The sequence below is a fragment of the Achroia grisella genome, unplaced genomic scaffold, assembly GCF_030625045.1.
Source record: "Achroia grisella isolate CSIRO2021 unplaced genomic scaffold, CSIRO_AGI_Agris_v1 utg402, whole genome shotgun sequence".
In the NCBI taxonomy this organism is placed as follows: Eukaryota; Metazoa; Arthropoda; class Insecta; order Lepidoptera; family Pyralidae; genus Achroia; species Achroia grisella.
In genome coordinates this window covers 77960-98682 of record NW_026712841.1, presented here as the reverse complement: position 1 = coordinate 98682, position 20723 = coordinate 77960, and the positions used below count along the sequence as shown (strand labels likewise).

Here is a 20723-nt window from a genome sequence, read left to right as displayed (position 1 = left end):
ATTTGTTTCATTGCTATAAAATGCTATCTATTCAAAACTTCAGTAGGCATTCCAAAAGAAAATAAAAATACAACTTATTATAATACCATTCGTTTTATAGAAAATTTTCCTATATTCAAGATATTTTGCGTTTTATCATGATATTTAAAGCAGTATCACTAAATGTATTACTTGGACATGTTTTAATTTTTATTGTGATGATGTAACTTCTCCAAATACTCGCGTGGACAGTGTTGATTCTCGGTTACTGAAATTAAGATAACATATTTCATTGCAAATACGTGTTAGTTAACCTGTTAACCGAGCGGGCCGTATAAATACGTCTAATGTCAAACGTTTGTGTACGTGTAGGACATATGTATACCTATATTTTTTAAATTTCCGCTGCGCCCTGGAACCTGGAGCGTGTAGAATATTTCATATAAAAATATATACATTAAATTATATTGTGCTGACGTACTGACACGTCCTAGTGGAAGACAGTGCCCGTTATATGCTGCGTAATTAAAAAAAGAATTCCTCAGTTAACAGGTTAATATTATGGTATAAATTAATATTTATAATAACTTTTATTATTAAGATAAGAACTTGATAATTTTAAATTATAATTTATATAATACAACTATTATTTTTAAGAAATCTTACCAAGCTTGTAGTTCCGAAAAGCTTATACCATCCAATGACGATATTGGAGAGGTTAAGGTCATCGAGCATTATTTGGGCTACACCCATGAAGACTTTCTTGCCCTCAATGCGACCATAGTCGCCCCACACTGTTACCTGTCCACAATTAAAACGAACTTTTTAATGTATACTCTTATTTACATGTTAATAAAACAAGAATTTATTTTTTTTATTTAATCAACAAGAGGGGAGACACTTGTTGATTAAAATAAATAGTAATAGCATTAGTTCAGGATTATACAGCAATCTAATAGTTATAGAATTAATCGCGTAACATATACCAGCATAAGAACAATGGAATTGAAACCGGTTTTAACAAGTCGCATGTTTTCAAGAAGTGGGGCGTATAGTCAACTAATGGGTTGAAGAACTTGTTGACTAATAAATTACATAGTGAAACGCTTTCAGACGTACTTGTAAAACACATCCCTTGAAGTTCTCTCTGAACGTAAGTGTCTGTTGATACAGAGGGTCGAGCGTGCGTCGCGCAGTGGTCGTCTTGGCCTTGGCGACGCACCGTTTGCCGCTCACGAGGTACACTTTTACGTAAGGCGCGGGTAGAGTGCGGCAACCTTGTCGCGCTTGCAGTCCTCGCGCTCGTATTACTTCCACCTTTTAAAGAAAAGCATTGTAAAACGTATCTTCCCCAAATGCTCGAGCCTCGTACCCGGCGGCCCCTATAGGAACCGCAAAAAACATTGTGGCTTAGTGATTTCCTAACTTGAGACAGACCCTAAAGCTCATGTGTTTAAATATGGCCGACATAAAAATACTTTAAACCGCTTCTTGTGTCTGATTGACTTTCCGTTGCTAACATATGATTATAAGTCAAAATTAATATCAGAGTGGGCGGTAGGTTTGCTAGCAACCATAACAGCCACTTTGTATTCAAACATACAGCGAAATATGGCAGATATCAAGTACTGCGTTCACCTAGTTGTCAACAGTTGTCAATGTCTGTCTTTTTATTCCCTATTGGGTAAAAAGCCTTACTAAGGTAGGTAAGGTATTCGCGTTAGTATAGGCGACACACAGCCAAAAGTAAATTTTTGCTCCTAAATGTAACTTACTTCAAGGAATCCTTTTTGGTAGCACATGGAGAGTTGTACATCGCCCAAAGTTGGCGCGCCTAGCAACTGTCTACCGACGAGTTGTCCCGGGCCTAGGCCATCAATGAAGTCAGACAGCCCTCCGCCGTCCGACCCCGAGGCGCGCATACCCGGCGACCACCTGGAGAACGTGACCCTACTTAATACGCAATATATTACATTGTTGTACTTTTAAAATTCAAGAATTTAAATTATATAATATTCAACACTATTATTATCTATGCTCTCCATTACTATTAATAGAAGAATCATAATTATCCCTAAATTATTATGCATTTATTATTAATTTAATCTGGTGGCTATAAATATGTAATGTTAGTTTAAACTTCAATATTAATTAATAAATTGAAAAATATGTTATATAAGACGGACTTACTGCTACAAGCATTCTCTACTAGGTAACATCTGGAAATTGTAGATATAATATTTGCAGTTCTTCCACCTATAACGTTCTTATTTCGTATAATTGTACGAGGATATACTAACTTTGTTATATTTTAATTTTATGATTTCGAAATACGTATTTTTTTTATTGTTTTTGTTTTATTTAGTAAGATTTGTACAAATCTTTTTTGTATGTAGGTATTATAATTTCACTACCTATCTAACATTTAGTAAGTAAAATTACCAAATAACGCTAATAATGGACAGAAAGTAACATACAAGTAGGTAAGTACATCTTTATGCTATGCATTGGCTATCTATTCAACAGATACTTAAACATCGATTACTACTGTAACTATTCTAAGAGATCAAAATGTTTTTTTAATATAAATATGAAATTTTATCAAAGTCCAATGCATAACAGCTAAGTAATAGCGAAAAACGAAAGAAATTGGTGTTAGGTACTGAGTCTAGTTTCTATGGGAGTATTATGTAACTAAATGAATTAAAGGTAAATTTTATTCACCAGGTGTCGATTTTCGCAGCTATCTTAGGAATTTATAAAATATTAAATAGGTATACAACAATAACAACATTGATACAATAGTGAAGAAGAGGGCGGTAGTCTCGGATGCATCCAGTGATAAAAGTTAAGGTCAATACGTGAAAATTAGGTAGATACTACCTATATGATTAATAAGTATACAGAATTTAAAGGCATCTAGTAGAATATATAGTTATAAGAAATATATATAACTGTATAGAAAGGTGCTAAAGAATCATTCGTTACTAATTAAAAAATAAAAATGATATGAAAATTAAAGATGCTCTTTATTTTGTTTCAGCTGAAGATATTCCGTAACCGATAACTTTTGGCTAAGTTCTAAAGTATGAATAATACTTACGTAAAAATGGCTGGTATATCGTGGCATACAAACAAGCTTAGTCAATATAAATAGATAATTAGAATGCCTGTTAACATTTTAGGTATATGTACCTACCCAAAATTTACACGTAGGTAACCAAAAATATTTAAACGTTACAAATCATAAATAATATACATTTAGGATTAACTCCTACGAATGATAAAATTAAAGATGATTTTCTTCAGTTAACATGCATGGGTGTTGAAATGTGTGTGTATATATTAGACAAATATCGAATTCTTGCCGTATATTTTTTACAAAAGTGCATACATCATAGGCTTTCAGGCAACATGTATATCGTTCAAAGTCGTGCATTTATTGGAAGCTCTTCCTGACCTCCGTCATCGGCAGCCACCCTACCGACGGTCACTATCACTGCTGAAAATCTGGAACCAACAGCGTCTAATACCAGAGATAAAAATAGGGCAATCTCAAGGATTCGAGGGTGCGTTGCCTATGCGAGAGACGACTCGTGCGTGCTGAACAGAAAAAAGAATGAAGTGAATAACACCAATATAAACCGGCATCATGCGTTTACAAGACGAAAGGCATAAAGAGGGGCGGAATGGAAGACGCGAGCAACATCGATGCACACATAAAAGAGACCTCGGCGAACTGCTGCACAGAAGGGGTAGACGAGCGAGCGACTTACGCGGATGCCTCCGAGCTACATATGGAGACTAGGCTGGTGGCCTTGGCGCACACCTCGTGCGAGCGCTGGAACGTTGTCGTCGCGGGCCCGGATCGCTTGCGCCGCGTCGCGCTGCCGCCGTCAGCGCGGGCGCCCGCGCGAGCTGTTGGCGCGGCCGGCCACGTCAACGGGCAACGGGCGGCAACACATTCAGTACCCGTCATATTTACATTATACCATAGTACCACACTATATAACATTGCATACGATTTGCGTAGATATACGAATACATGTCGAATCCACAAAACATGAACATGGTTATGGATGATGCAAATGTGGGAGTGATATATTGATTTGTTTCCAATTGAGGAATTTATTTATTAAATACCTGTAATTAATATTGATTAAATTTCTATATATATAAGAAAAGTCGTAATATTAGCCTTAGTTATAGAGCCAATTGTTTACATAATCGCCTACACGTGAAGTAGAGTTATTTTGTCTCTATATTAATTCAAAAGTGACGACTTTATATTCATATTTTATACTATCTATGGATTACAAAATGATAAAGAAATGGCTAAAAATTTAACAATTACCATTCATTTATAGAGATTGTCATTCAGTTCATATGCGCATCAAACATTATCGTGAGCAGACCTATTTGCTTGCTCAGAAAGATTTTAATGTACAAACCAGTAAAAGCTCTAAAAAATGCTAACTGCACAGAAGCAACATCACACATACATCTACGGCTGTTATGAATTTTGTAACATGCTGTGTTATAATTTTACGTCGCTGTAAATGGTTATCGCGCTTTTTTTATCGGTTCGATACTATAGTCAATGTATTGACTATCTATTTATTACAATGAAACTTGACGATCTGCCGCGAGAGCTACCGCCGCCTGAGCAACCGCACTATTGTCTCAATGTTATCGGTAAACAGCGGCCCGAACCTGTCGTCATCGTTTTCACTGGATGCGGAGGAGGCTCGCGACACTCCAGACGCAACTCCACGCATTTCGCCTGGCACCACTTCTTCGCTGCGTTGTACCGTAAACGAATTTTTTCCACGTTTACCGAAACCTAACCTCCGTTTCCGTCCTGTCGATCATTTAATCAATACATTTGAGTCATATTATACTAAATAGGTACTATATAAATCGCTAGCCTTTACACATAGTCACGTTATAATAATTTTTACAACTATGTTAGTGTTGCGAAAGGCTAGCGAAAGTGGTGAGTAGGTGCTGTAGTGGTTAAGTTGTATGATATGGTAAGGATTACCTGTGGCCGATAGCTGCGAGGTAGAGTTACTCTTCTTTCCCATTCCAGTTCCGAAATAATCTCGCGGCTCTGCTTTTAGTAGCACATCGTCCGCAGATGGCTCCATTTCACTGGCACCGCCGATAGCTGTGTCACTGAGGCTGCCGTCTTTTTGAACATTCGATTAGACTTAATTATTACCTAACAACTGAACATTAATTCTATGCACTTATAATAAGATAAAAATATTAATTAAATTTTTTTTTGTATATAAAATTTAATATTATACAAAAGGAATACAAGATACTTAAGCAACTCTTTAGAATAATATGCATTACCTGCTTTTTCGTCGGGGGGTACATCAGCGTTGCTAAGGCTACGTGTGAATTGTCCACGTCTGGATTCACGACGCTCTATTGGCTGGTGTTGATTATTACCACGGCCATTCTCGCGTCCACCGTAGTCATTACTAAATTTTGATTTGCGTCGTGTTTCGATTTTTCCGGATCGTTTTTCATTTAGTTCAGTGTGAGATTGTCCGTAATTCCGTTGCGCCGGCAAATCCGCAATTTCCATTACAGCATGTTCATTGGATTGCCCGTATAATTGTTCCATTTTTGTAGTACAAGGGTTGTAACAGGTATAGTCAGATGGCAGATGTGAGGCAACAGGAGTGAGCGCACGACGGGGCGAGTCGAGTTTTGAAGGAGAGAGAGTAATAAACATAGAATTAGCCATTACACTGAAATCGCTAATGAAATGGTTAGTAGATGATAAAGAATGTGATCGTGGACGAGCTCTTTTAATAATGGAGGGCAAAGATTTCTTTAATGATAAGTCTAAACTAGGCCGCGGGGAAAGAGCACATGGGGAATGATATTCCTGGAATGTAGGAATTTCATTTATGCTAACTACATTAACATGTTTTTTATATATTTTAGTCTCTAAATCTTTTGTGGATGTGGTTGGTTCATTTGGTGAAACGACTAAGATATCTATACTAGGCTTTGTCGTAATGCTCATTTTTTTGAAGATATTTTTAATATCAGTCAAGGATGTCTGCGAGTCGGGTGAACGTTTCAATAATATTAACGAATCTGAATATCGCCTTTGTACTGTTGTTATAGGATTTGGTTTTTCTTTAATATGTTTTACAAGATCTGCATTGTTTGCAGATTTGCCGTTCTGGTCAGTCGGTCTGTGCTGGTTGAGTTGAGATAATTCTGGTGATTTATTTTCAGACATATTACCATCGTAACTCATTTTTAAATTAAGAGATAGGATTTTTTTTCTATCGTTAATTAATGAACTCTTTGAGTCGTTTTCTTTTATTTCTGTTTGTATTTTAAATGTTTTATCAATTTCGAATCTATTTTTATTTTTATCGGAGCTATTTTGTCTATCTATACTGACATGAATTGTCGTTTCCGCATCACTTCCTTCGCTATCATAACCGTGATACTGATTGGATATTTCTTCTTTCTTTATTATTTTTGTATTTGTGATAGCAGTAATGTTATCAAAATTACTTTTAATATTATTGTCTGCTACTTTGATAGATGGTATCAAGGTAGTAGTAGCAGTAGGTTGAGATTTGAAATTATTAGTTTGAATATTATTAATGTCTGGTAACTTTCTATGCTTAATCGTTGTTGGTTTCTTATGACTATTATTGTCACCGTCTGTGTAGTGTGGAATTTTAAAATATGATGAAATGTGCTTTGGTCGGATTACAGCTTTTGTTCTGTGCGTATGTGCTTTTAGCTGAAAAGTTGTGTATGAATTTGATCCTGAAAAACTTTGTTGATGGCCTAAATACGACGGACGAATTGTATTCCGGTCTATATCTTTTACTATATGGGATGACGCAAAGTGACATAAATAGTCTTTTCTGTTATCTGTTATCTTGTAGGTATTATATTGTACTGAATATTCAGGACAACTGTGACTGCGTTCGTAAGCATGACGATGAGAGCATTCTGTAGTATATGAACTATCCGAGCGACTTCTAGCTAGTAGACGTCTAAGGCGCCGAGTGGGACGAGCGCGGTGCGTCGATTGTATGAAGCTTACATTCGAATTAAAATGGGAACGAATTCGTCGTCGAACCGCGCGTTCCGCACCCGGCGGCATAAGTACGTATGGCAATATGCGACCTGAATTTACATTATTACGTCTATGTGGATAAAAGGCAACATTAGCACTATCGCACGATGAAGAAGTACTATTTGGGGAAAGTATTCGCTGCCTGTAAAATATTTATGAGAAAATAATTTCAATTGTTGCTTCAGGACAAAGGAATTTGATTCATTTTTAAGCATTTCAATTGTCTACTAAGTTAATTTAAATAAAGTATACCTGAGCATTCGAGTGGGCCTGGGTCTTTCTGACTGCGTGCTAAATGCGCTGGATGTGACAGATGCTACCGATTCCAGGTCTGAGTCAGCAGCGGTCGCGTCGGGCGACAGTCTCCGGCGTGGCGCCCAACCGCCTCCTCCTCGCGCCGCCAACTCGGAATCTGATAAGCCAGCGTAATGTCGCTCCCAACCTACATTCATTATTGTATACCTATAGTTGCAAGTAGTTATGATTGACTTCGCGAAATAATCATCTCTAGGAGCTCACTACGTACTAGATTCTACATACTGTACAGCCTAGTAGCTTTGTAATGCTATTCATGTATGATTCTAAGTGATAACAGGCTTATGAAGCTTTGTGAAGGATAATGTTGCTTACTTGAGGTATTGTCTAAATCCCATTGGAGATCATGGTTGGATATTGTGATGGATTGCCTTCATAGAATTACTGGCCTTGATGCTTTTAATAAGAATTTTTGTTATTTAGAGGACAATAATGTGTGAAAGTGGTACATTGATGGATTTGGATATGGTATGCGTGTATTGACCTTGTGGCGTGCTGCGGTAGGTAAGTGTGGCGCCAATGTGATGCGGGGCGATCCACTTACGTTCCTCGAGGTCTGCGGAGACTTGCGCCCGTACTGCTCGCTGTGCATTCTGCCATTAAAGATCAACAAAAAATACTGTTACGTACACAATAAAAAGGAAAACTTGAAATTCAAAATCGGTTTTCATTACTCCGTAATTGAAATCGAAATGTAGGAATGGATTTCTACTGAAGACTCATAACATTTTACCTGGTGAGGTATTTGTGGTAGTTGTCGTTTCTTTGGACTGGTAGTGGGCGTGGCAGTGGCAGAACGCGACTGAAACCGCGGCGCGTATGCATGCGTAGGCAGTCGCGACGCGTCACCAGCACTTCGTTCATCACCTACTGCAACATACATTGTTCTCTTGTTACATTTTTAGCCTAATAAGTAAATTTGATGACATTATAAATGTATAATATGTAGTATCTTTCAAGACAAAGAAATAATTTTAAATCATCAAGCATTTGTTACAATCTCAAATCGAAATGGATAGATTATAAAGAATCATGCAATTTTTAATTTATAGTAAAATATATTCCGGTATGTTCCTTTATTTTCATGCAATTGGTATTCCATAAAATTAACAAATGTTTAATATCACAACTATCACACGCAATCAATATTTTTAGACTGCATTAGAGTTTGCGACGGCGCATTCTAAATGCAATCAGATAGATGACACACTGCGTGCTGTTATTAGGTAGAAAGGATAGGGTGAGTGGAAGATTTGAAAAAAAAAACAGTTAGGTGGAAAAGAGCGAGGAAGTTAAAACAGTAAGTGGCAGTAAAGTGGTGATGAGCGGACGCGACGAGAAACGTGCGTGTCTCGGCGATAGTGTTCCGTGCGGGGTCTTGGCCCGCTGTCGGTACGACGTCCACGGACCAATCCATACGATATGTCAGGTGTCGTTCGGATTGGTGTGTGGGTGCGGTGCCGATTGCGGCACCTGTGTAACGCCAGCCGTTGCGATCGGCGGGAGGCGACAACGACCGTCGCGGCGACTTGCTGCGCGCGCGCTGCGGTCGGGCCACTCCCGCTGCAGACTGTGACCGCGCTACGCTGTATCCTCCGCTCTGTGCGTAAATGGTATACATATTTTTATTATTATCAATGTCTCAAATGCACCTGACACCTGGGCAGTTAATGTTCATTGTCCACGACGTCACTGAAATAATAAAAATATCTATCTTGTTTCTATTGTGTTGCATTTTTTATAAATATATTTTCTGCCCTTATTAAATTTGCATATTTTATAATTTAAACGAATATTAATCTTAGTCATAGACTTACTATTTGACATGCGAGTAAGAGCATTGCTTTATTAAGCTTTACTAAATTGTTTAAATGAATTACTGCAATCTGTTTTATTTATTAGCTTAGAACTTGGTTTAAGCACTATTCTATACAGTGATAAAATAATTTATCCACGATACACCCGCGATGCTGTGTTGTGGTGTTGTTGACAATGAACGGTGGTATTTTATCAGATTATACGAAACTTACTCGTTCTCTGGTCATACCGGCGGCACGTATTCTTCCCGCGGGGGACATGTCACGTCTACTACTACGTGTGTTGTCCATATCCATTCGCTGTGAACAATTTTTAAAACATAACTGCATGTAAACTTTAAAACCAAAATGTAGTTATTAAATGTATAGACTTTTGCAAACTATCTATGACAAGCTAATTAATCCAATTTGTTTTTATTTGAATGTTTTAAGTATTTGGAATGACAAATAAGTTGATGACTGACAAGTAGGTGTACCCTTAACAGTAAATGGTAACTGTCCCCGCACAGGGAGGACGAAGAATTGTTAGTAATGTGGACCGATGGCCTCATTGCTAGCAATGAGCATGTCAGGTTGCCCGCTACGCGGTTAACTCTGGTAAATTCAACAGGAATTTCTTACGATGGGCCAATTGATACGTTGACAATGCAGAGGAAAAAGATATGCAATGTCTCTTATCCTGTTATTTGACTGCGTTATCATATCATATGACTGAAACAGTTTACAAAGTAAGCAGCTTTACTGTTGAAAAAGGCGAGACTAAGCACGCAGAGGATTTTTCAAAGACTACCTCGGTAGTTATATTGTTATACATAATGATGAAGAAATAATAATATTATATTAAGGTGTCATGTTATCTCTCTCTCTGCCTAGCCATTTCCCATTTCATTTGGGGTCGGCTCTCCTAGTCTTTCTTCGCCAGGTACATCTGTCCCGGGTTTAAGGTGTCATGTTATGATATTTATTAATAGAAGTAATAATATATTATTATTACAGACAACTCAATATAGTGACAACATTGGTTTATATCATTACATAGTATAAAATAAAGTCGCTGTCGATGTCTGTCTATCCCTATGTATACTTAAATCTTTAAAAATACGCAACGGATTTTCAAGCTTTTTTTGTTTTTTTTAGATAGATAGAGTGATTCAAGAGGAAGGTTTATATGTATAATACATGTACACCCGGGCGAAGACGGGGCGAGTTGCTAGTTACATATATTTTAAAGACAAACATATACCGAACAAATAAAATATAAATTTAGTGTCGTGGTCATAATAGTTACCTCATGTGGAGGCGGTGGACTGGAGCTGGACGCGAGACTAGAGAGCGAGTGGTGACGCCGCAAGTCACACTCACTGGGTGTGTCGGAGTCTGAGAGCCGAGACGTGGAGGTTGATGGCGGCGAAAGGTGTTCTCCATCCGCCTCCTCTTCACGGTATCTCTTCAATACGAATATTACACGATTAAATATACAAGATCAATGATAATTAGTACGTACTAATCTATAGTGTTTTAGCCGCCACTAGGTCTGCTGCTGCTGTATTTTTGAGATAAAAGGTGGCCCGTGTCCGTCGTCTTGATACAATCTGTATTCACGTCAATGTTCATCCGTTCAGCCGTGTAGTTGTTAGAAGATACCAAACGGACAATCATATTTTTTCATTTTAGAATTTATACATTAGTATGAATTAAGATCAAGTACAAGAGCATAGTTAGTATTCATGAAAATAAAGAACAGCAAAATTTGTGCAAAGTATGAAACTTTTCTTAAAGTCATGCATTATTTAGTAGGTACGTCGGTAAGTAATCTATATATATATATATATGTTTAAATATTCTTACACTAAAATTAGCAGTTTCCTCGTGTGGTCTAAGATTGTACCAATTGGGTTCGTGATTCATCACAACATTATCAAGATCGAGTAGAACTTCACCAAGAAAATCATTTGGACCGTAGCGATTTAAATCCCATACTGTCACCTGTTAGAAATATAATGTGATGTAGCTTTTACGTGACAAACAAATTATATGATACTTTTAATTATTTAGTTCAAATCTGGCCGACACTGGAAAACTTAGTATGGCTATTTATATTTCTGACTGATTCTTCGGTGATGGAATTACCAATAAAACACCAAATCAATGCAAGTGATGGTGTATTAAGCGAAGCGTGGGTAAATAAGTGTTGTATGGGTATATAATATTATTTACTTGCCTCTAATGTTCTCTTCTTGATGTCAGTAATTCGTATACCACAGTAAACAAAAGTTTGATTCCACCGTGGTTCTAAAGTGTTTGCCAATGTTTTGGTTCTACGTTTACTTTTTTCACTTTTATCGGGTAAAAGAAAAATCTTCGCGTATGGACATCTTGTGGTGCCATCGGGTCGAGGACTTAGGCCACTTGCAGATACTACAGTTACTAATAGTTGTAGAGCGCTGATGTCGAAGTATATTTTCAGCTTACCATACATGAAACAACAATCTAATTAATATCAAAGTTCCCAAATTTGTGATACTATAGGGAACTAAAAATAAAATTTATAAAGGTATATAAAATTGTATTTAAAACACTATTTATTTCTAGTAAATAATAGAAAAATGATAATAAAATAAAAAAAAATCCGTCTAATATTCTATACATCTATGCCAATATTCGAAACACGAAAGTGTGTCTGATATCTGTATGTCTGTTTATTACATTTTCACGATTAATACTGAACGAATCATAATTCAAATTGAGATATATAGATAGGTTGTCACGAGGACATACATTTTTTATTTGAAAGACCACATGATATCACTAGTAGTGGGCTCTATATAGCTATTTTAATCAAAGAAAAAAAATTGTTCTGTTATTTTAACTAACAGGCTCTTTATCGTTCTGTGGCGTAAAAATATTCAATGCACGTTATTAGAATTTTTTTTGATACCTGTATTCGGCCGGCGACGTTGGCGTTATGGTGATTATGTCTCGCCGGTCGACGACGAGCGTGAACATCAGGCGAGCCGGGTGACGTTACAAGAACACTGGGTTTTTCACACCCACCCATAACCTCTGTATATACTTCTGCACAACCCAATCGACCTTTGAACAAAAAAATATGTATATATGATAATGTTATTTAATAGCGATTTATTTCATGTGACTGTGATTTTTTTCTTACCGTCTGGTGGTTAAGACCCACGTGATGGTAACCGGTAACCGTCGCCTATGTACATTTATAACAGAACGTTATTATGTGACACCCGTGATATCATACATTATAATTTCATAGGACTAAGATGTCATATCTCTTATCAAAATTTCATTGCCTAAATTGCACCTTACAGCTTACAAACCAAGCTACTTACTAAATCAAGCGGCTATAATAGGTGAAACTTACGAGTAGGTGCCAACTCACAGAACTCAATTTTACAGATTTTTTACTTTGGTATAAAAATGCATGATCTGCCTACTAGTAACCACTTACTGCGGGTGGCCTATCTACACCTGCAAAATTAATTGATTAATTTCAATGTAATATCTTATTCACCTTTATGAGTTCGCCAAGGCTGTGCAGGTGTCCTCGTGGCGGTTATAGGTCGAGACACTACCAATTCCACATGAGAATCGTGTTTACTATCCGCAACTATAGCTGCCACTTCATCTGAGCTTCTGCCCTGAAGGGCTACTCCATTCCATTGCAAAACTTCATCTCCTGTTAAAAATATCTTATATTACTATTTTTATTGCATTAAAATAATTTAGAATTATGGGAATAATATAAATAGCGGAGTTATCTTTGAAATAAATCTTATCTAATCAATTTAAGTTTTTTAGTAAGAAGGAGGGTATAGCGGACCAAGCAGGGTTTTATGTTCGGAGACTGCCTGTTTCACAAGAAATGCTGTGTAAATATCTTTATCCGGATGGATCATGGATCGGTGAATAAGATAAATACAACTAACAAAACACATCATCATCATCTGCTTCTTCCTTATACCTTTTATGTGGGGTCGGCGTAATATGTTTTTCTCACCATATCATCTTTCACACAGTCCATCCATCTCTTTTTAGGTCTTCCTCTACCTTTATAACCATATTCATATCCATATTCATATGTAACACCGTCCTTAGGGTATAATCTTCATTCCTACGCATTACATGCCCATACCACGATAGATGATTACTCTTTAACCTCTCCGACGAATAAAACACATCACGTACAAAATATGTACATGTATGTAATGTAAATGTATTATAGTTACGAATAATAAATATGAGAACTAATTTAAAAAAATAGTAAATTATCTTACCTATTCTTAATTGTCCTTCTAAATCGGCTATAGAGCCCTTTTTAACTTTTTCTACAATTGCACCTCGTGTACCATCAGGCAATAATTTTCCTCCTACAACTTTTAGTCCAAGAATAGCAGCAGAGGAATGTGTACTGCCCTCCACTACACTCTTGCGCAGCACCATGTGACCACACATCCGAGTACCGTCCGCCGACACTTGCCAACTCTGTGGGAACTGTCATATTATCAAGACGTCAGTACAACCTTACATTCTTACTTTAATGAGTGACCGATCAAGCTGATATATGAAACAATATGACCTTCAATGTGTGGTTATAACTCGTTTTATGGTCTCAGCAATTTTATTATTGAATATAGTAGATAGCTACAAAACACGAAGGTGCACATATAATGTAACATATTGTTGCATGCTCGCAAATGCAACCATGCCGCAGCCAACACAAATACATTAAGATCTTCCATTCATCTACATTGTGTAGGCCAAGTGTTACAGTTATATACAACCATAGATGTGCAATAAATAAATACACCGACAAAAATAATATTTGCAAATACTTATTTTCAAGATTATAAGTATATAACAATTATATTTATAATTTTAAGAAAAAATACATTAATTAAGCGACATAAATATTAAGGCAATTTTGTTGCAGAGTTATATTGTTATGATTCCTGTATATTTTCTAACTCATCTAATTTTACTGCGTCTAAGTAAATAATCCGTTATAAGTAATACGGAATGCTTTGTACCTTAGGGCAATCGCCTCTATTTGAGTCTTCACTAGACGTGAAGGTGCTAGAGGTATCGATGCCCGAGTCTTTAGTAGCGGAGTCTTGACTGGTCTGGCGTTCAGACTCCCAGCGGAGGGAAGCCCAATCATGCGGCGCCGCCGACGCATCCCGTCCGCCCCGCGGGAACGTCGCTGCGCCCTCGTGTCCATCGAAACGGACAGTTTTTTTTCTCCTCTCCGTAAATCGTCTGTTATCAGAGGAGTCTTCCCACAAATAGGCACTCTTATAGACAGCTCGATCAGGGCGCGGGCCCTCGTCCGGAGCGTACGGGCGCAGGTACGCGCCCTCACCGTCGTCGCGAGCCCGCCACCGACAGTCGGTCACAGAGTCAAAGCTGCGGCCACCGGTAGGCGCTGCCCTCGCTGCTTCAAATGGACCGCGCGCCTCTGCCTCGTAAGCGGCCGGTGAATGATTAGTTAAATTGTAATAATTGTTGACAGCTACACTGGCGCTGCGCAGGTGCGGGTGCCGGAGTGCCTCAAGTTGTCCTAAGAATTATATCGAATGTATAACAGCGAGAACCTGCTCGTTTACGTCGTCCGATCGACGCGACTTACGCACCAGTACGCGCCCGGAACCGTTTACAGTACTCTAACAGTCTAACGTTATATCTACATCTTCTTACTCTAAAACCGACTGTGCAACCGTTTATTTGTACAAGCGTCTGTTTTGTAATATATATGTAAATATGTTGACCTCAGTGCCTCCCTCCAGCTTAAAAAGAAATTAATCGAAAGCAGTGATCACGCACAAGCGGAAAGAACGTGTGTCAACTTATCCAAGTCATACAATAACAACAATAAAAAAATAAAGTACACGTTCACAAAATCTAACGGGTTTGTAATAGAAATGTTAACAATACACTTCTTTTCGCCCAAGCATGCGATAGTTATTTGACCCATAAATTAAAATCAAAATTTCGTATGTAAATTATGTATCTTTTTAATTTATACTATTTAGAAATACTCAATGAATAGTGGTAGAAAAGTAGGTTATTTTAACTCTTTTGCGCAATCAGACAGGTTTAAGGTTGTAGAAGTGAAAATACTTCTACGACTTCACATCAATACAAATGTCATTGAAATAACTAGCCATTATTTAATTTATGGTTCAAATAAGTCAACGAGGAAGTACATTTAACGTTTATAATCGATTATTATGTAGGTATAAATGTCTTTTAGCATAATTTAATAACATCTATACTCTACTTTGATACCATAGGTACTATATTGTCGACTTTGAATACGCGGTAAGTATCTTATAAACATAAATGTACTTTCTGAGACTGTTTCTGAAAGATAGAGTTCAAACAGCCATGACAGTTGGTCAACCAGAGGAAGAAGTATGTTGCGAAAACAGTTACAAACATACTGAGACATCTAATTCAGCAATAAGTATGTTACAACGCATATTTCCCGATAAATGCGCACTCTCACCGCTAAAAACTTTTGCATTTTCTCGTTTAACATCGCCTGACGCTGACTTCGGGAGCTGTCCGAACTGCTCCTATCTTTATTACCTGCGAACAGTGGGATGGCGAGGTGAGCGCCGATGCAACGATAGTACTCATATAGTCGACGATCACCTTATTTCGCGGCACGCAGCGCGCGGCTACCGGGCGCGTATTTGGGCACACAAGACGCATGCGGCGGCAAAGTATTTTACTAATTATGTTTTACTCAAGTTTGTGATTGTGTAAGTTTTTGCTTCAAATCTAGCGCCTATTTACAAAATTAAAAATACGGACTGCGAAATTTGAAGCACAAAGTCTTATACAGCTGTCTCTGTCTGAAAAGAAGAACTTGATTCGATGTGTTTTCTTGAAAGAGATGTAGCAATGACACATATTATTATACTACATGAACAGACATGATGGAAACATAGAGATAAGTTTAGGTGCTCAACACTATCCGTTTCTGTGAAAGATACCTAGAAAACATTAACTTAGGTTTACAACTTAATGATAGTATTTACCTGAAAATATTTTAATATAAGATCGGTCCTTACAAATCGAATACCTCGCACGGAACACCTTAACTTTATCATTTTCTTAATATGGGTGAATATGACAGACTTAATGTACAATGTTTATTGTTTTCACAGGGCTAGAGAAGTTGCGTTCGCTGTGTCGTGTAGAATGTTTTGTTGTGTTGTATACGCATGTAGGAACATGATAAACAAAATTAGCCTTGGGATAAGGAATTTGTTGTGAAACGGATGGTGGGAAATGGACGGGCGACAGGGCGGCGAGCGTACTTACCTCGGTCACGATATTCATCGTTCTCGTCGGAAATACACTCTGCTACCTCATCGTCTGAGGACGACGATCGAGGTGGAAGTGGAGGGTGTGATGCTGGATGAGGCATCAGCTGCGCAGTCGGTGGTGGTACATCCTCTACCCCATATGCGGCTTTCTGTCTGGGGTGAACTAAATGCGGATGGGTTCGAGCCAAACCCTCTAGTTCCCCATAACATCGTGGCTCTTGTTGACTGTATTGCCTGCGCAGAGCGCTGCCCGTTCTCTGCAGAGGAAGATTTTCTTTTTCAGCAGCGCTGTGGGCTCGCTCTAATTTAGGTCTTTTATCTAACGAAGCGTCGGCTTGAGGCGGAAGGCCTCGCATATCTGCCTCCATTCTCCATAGCATGGAGTCTTGTCCGGCACTTTTATGTATCCACTGCCCAGTTTTCGACAGCAGTTCTTGTTTTTTGCGACATAAAATGCACACCCATATAACCTGTAAATGTAATATATTATTTAAAATGTGTGTATCTATCTACATTCATTGTTATTATTATGAGTTTGAATAAAATAATATTTCTGACATTCGAAATAAAGATTGCAGAAATAACCATTTGTTCAAAAAATAACTATGAAGTATCTCCAAGGTATAACGTGTTCGGATTTTATCGGATCTTGTTACACGAAAATTATTGATATTATAGATATATTTTTTTTAATTTTAATATATTTTTGAAAATAATTGTATTGACCTTGTTAGAGCGTAGTGTGACTTTTCCGCCACACCTGGCGCAACACCTCACTCGACAGTAGTGGCAGGAGTGTCCGACACCGTCGGCAAACTTTGTCTTGAGACAAATGTGGCAGGTGGCTGCTAGTTCGACGCCGGCTGCCCGCTGCATTTCATTCCTCGTGCGTATTGATTGTTCTAAGACTGCAACTTCGTCTTGCTTTCGCCTGTTATTGCAACAGTTATATATAGGTATTTATTTATGAAAACGAAGAATGCTAGTTCTACTGGGTTTAATATTATTATTTGTTAAATATTATTATATAATTGTTAAAATAAATACGAAAAGTGAAGCTGATAGCGCACTCAAACTAAAGGGATTTTGAAATACAAAATTGCAAAAAAGCATTATGATTAGCTATCAAGTTTACTTTCATGTTAAATTAAGCAACTTAAAAAGTTTCGGGCTCATTTCGATCATTCATCGATCCGAATAAAATGAAGATAAATAAGTACATAGTTCTAGTATGAAATACAGATAGATTAGTCAATCTATACAGATAAATACGGTGCAGGTCAATCTTCATGAGTCATAAATGGAAACATGGGAAACTTGTGGTCAGCTGTAGAAAATTAAGATATTTTACTTTTTATTATAATTATAATTATTATTAATTTATGCTCAGGGCAATAACGATTTATGACGTGTACAGAAAACGTACACGTAAATAACGTGAAAAGTAACACAATTAAAGAGAATGATTGGTGGAAGGTGGGAAATTTTGACACACGACCCTAAAAACAAGCACAATATCGGAGCAGTGGTGGATATAATCCTGGATTGTTAGTTATATCTGGATTCTATATAGTTAGAAATAATTATGGGCCGTATTCTCTCCAGATGTTAGACCCGCCATCACTACTCTAGTGTTGCTCCTGAATTTCGTGTGTAGGACGTTTTAGAGTTCCTCGGTGTTTCTATGTTCTGTGCATGGGAACGTGTTCGTCCTCAATCTTTTTATGTTTAATAAACTAGTAAAGCAAGGTTTAAAATGTTGTTAAAATTAGAAGAATATGTTTTTTTTGTATTATTTGTTATTGACATCAATTTTGATATCAGCAGAGGTATTCTGATAGGCCTATTCAAGTTTGTAGATATGCTGCTATTATACTATAAATGTATCTTTGTCAATCTGTCACAGAGTCTAGATCTGCTTGAGGAAACCACACGAAATTCGAAAGTACTAATTTAAATATATGCAAGTGAATGATTTGTCGTTGTCATGAAGAATTACTTATAATAAAAAATACAAGAGTTATCATCCACCAATGTGTATAATGATCTATGGAAAAATTATTAAAAGATGTTTCAAAGAATTACTACCTATAGCACAGATAACATAATATTCCTATAGTAACGGTAATTTACAAGGAATAATAAATATTATGATATACCTAATAAAATTAAAATGTCATACAATTTTCTGAGACCAAATTAGTAATGACAATAAGAACGACAATTCATTAATTTATTTTTCATTAAATACGTTGTGTCATGTGATATTGCATTGTAGATATAAAGTGGTGAGTGAAATAACCACGTTGCTAGTATTGATCAGATTGACCACCATGCGGTTACCCCTATAAATCTTCACGATAAATTTGTCACAATGAACTACATGACTTACGCTCATTATATCACCCTTCATATGTCTAATGCCCCGACAGCGTAAACCTTTAGCGCAGATGGGTGCACTATTCCAATATATTCAATTAAAACATATATATAAAGTGGGTTGGTATGTATATGTATTAAATATATCTACATATATTTCATATAAGACAGACCACCAGAAACAATTGTTGATGTCAATCCAATAATTAATGATCCAACATCAAGTTGGATATCCGCTGGTATTAACAACTAAAATATAATTTGTGAGGTCAATATATGACATTGGAAATATTTTATTGGAGTTAAATAAAGATCCTGTAATTAATTAATAATAAAGATTCTTTGGATGTCTCTCTCGATCGATTATTAAAGATACGTAAAAATAAAAAACGTAACATCAATGTAAAATGGAATGAAAGTTCGATGTAGGTTACAAATTAATCAAAATTCAATAATGCGATTATTTATGTATGTCCTGTCTAAAACTCCAACTGCCATAAACTGAGATTAAGAATATATACGAAATAGATGCTAACCTACCTTAATTTTATAAACGTAACTCATAAAAGGTGCAATACAAATGCATCATATTATCGACTACTAGCTAGAGACTAAGAGATATAGATATAAATATATCTAATAATGATAGTTTGACGTCATCGTAGCTACCTACCTTGGGAACAATACACAAGGTCAATTTTTATCTAACTGTTTTATTACCACTACAAATAAAACTGCAAAGCTTTATTTTCACTAAATGCGAATATCCGCGTAAAGTACAAATAGTTCATAATTAGATTATAGCATTATTGTTTATATGTATGCAAATAATGCGTCAGTCATAGCGTAAGTATGTAAGTACCTACTTTGCTGTCCTACTATGAAATAATTCGTACGCATAGATTTATCATTAAAATTATTCGAAACGAATATCAATTTTGTATATGACTAAAAACAGTTCTCGTTACATATTAGTCATAGGATTTGCATCACGGTGATAGATAGGATGGGTATCTACGTCGATATCTAGATCATACATATTTAATTGTACTGATATATAGGTAACATACCTAATCCCATATTCCATTTTGCACTGACTTACAACAAAGAATAAATATGTTTGTACATATACTCGATTAAGAGATATATACAGCACTTCATTAAGTTACGTTTAGTTTTAAATAATCAGCTAGTAAGGAGTACATAAACACCACACTTTCACATTTATTTTATAGCGCATAGGACAAGAGACATGATGGCGACTAGGGAAGGACTAGGGATTTAGCGGTGCGCGGGGTGCGGGGCGCGTACGTGAGGCACACCTCATGATCTCATGTTCGCGTTGCTCCTCTTGTCGCTGGCGCATCATGACGCCCTCGATGATGGCGCGCTCCTCGGGCGTGAGGTGCGAGAGGTCCGGCATGTCGGCCATGGCGGGCGGCGGCGGCCGCGAGCGGTGCGCGGGCCCGCCGCGTGCTGCGGTGCTGTGCCCGCGGCGCGAGCTTTTGCGCGCCACCCCGTACGGAGGTTTATTTAATAATGCCGTGTGAGCCAATGGCACGAGCCCGTCCACTGACGTCAGAACATCTATTGATCCAAGTTCCTGGCGCGACGCCGCCGCCCGTTGTCCTAACGCGCCGCCGCGCTTCGCCCCAACTTGAATTAAATGCGTGCGCATAACAAAGACACAGCCGTCGCCGTATGCACAATCATTTTAGTAAAAAAGTTCTGTCAGACATG

At 37.4% G+C, this 20723-nt stretch overlaps 1 protein-coding gene across 6 annotated transcripts; it reads right to left on the bottom strand.

Moving 5' to 3' along the window:
* Nucleotides 1-55: 55 nt before the first annotated feature.
* LOC131844591 (regulating synaptic membrane exocytosis protein 2) lies at nucleotides 56-20443 on the bottom strand. 6 transcript variants are annotated; one of them, XM_059193514.1, is made up of 22 exons: nucleotides 20306-20443; nucleotides 17331-17535; nucleotides 16600-17074; nucleotides 15776-15858; nucleotides 13545-13761; nucleotides 12782-12946; nucleotides 12179-12333; nucleotides 11462-11707; nucleotides 11089-11226; nucleotides 10529-10687; nucleotides 9454-9540; nucleotides 8897-9023; nucleotides 8157-8293; nucleotides 7908-8016; nucleotides 7361-7550; nucleotides 5341-5471; nucleotides 5024-5170; nucleotides 4693-4840; nucleotides 1755-1914; nucleotides 1099-1296; nucleotides 646-780; nucleotides 56-247 (listed from the first exon to the last, which is right to left on the bottom strand). In XM_059193514.1, the coding sequence occupies exons 1-22, from the start codon at nucleotides 20413-20415 to the stop codon at nucleotides 245-247; spliced, it is 3525 nt and encodes a 1174-aa protein (XP_059049497.1). In that variant the 5' UTR covers nucleotides 20416-20443; the 3' UTR covers nucleotides 56-244. The 6 variants fall into 6 exon arrangements, with proteins under 6 accessions (XP_059049497.1, XP_059049498.1, XP_059049492.1 ...); XM_059193515.1 differs by having other exon boundaries at nucleotides 13545-13752; XM_059193509.1 differs by lacking the exon at nucleotides 15776-15858 and adding an exon at nucleotides 14298-14827.
* Between the last annotated feature and the right edge of the window lie 280 nt (nucleotides 20444-20723).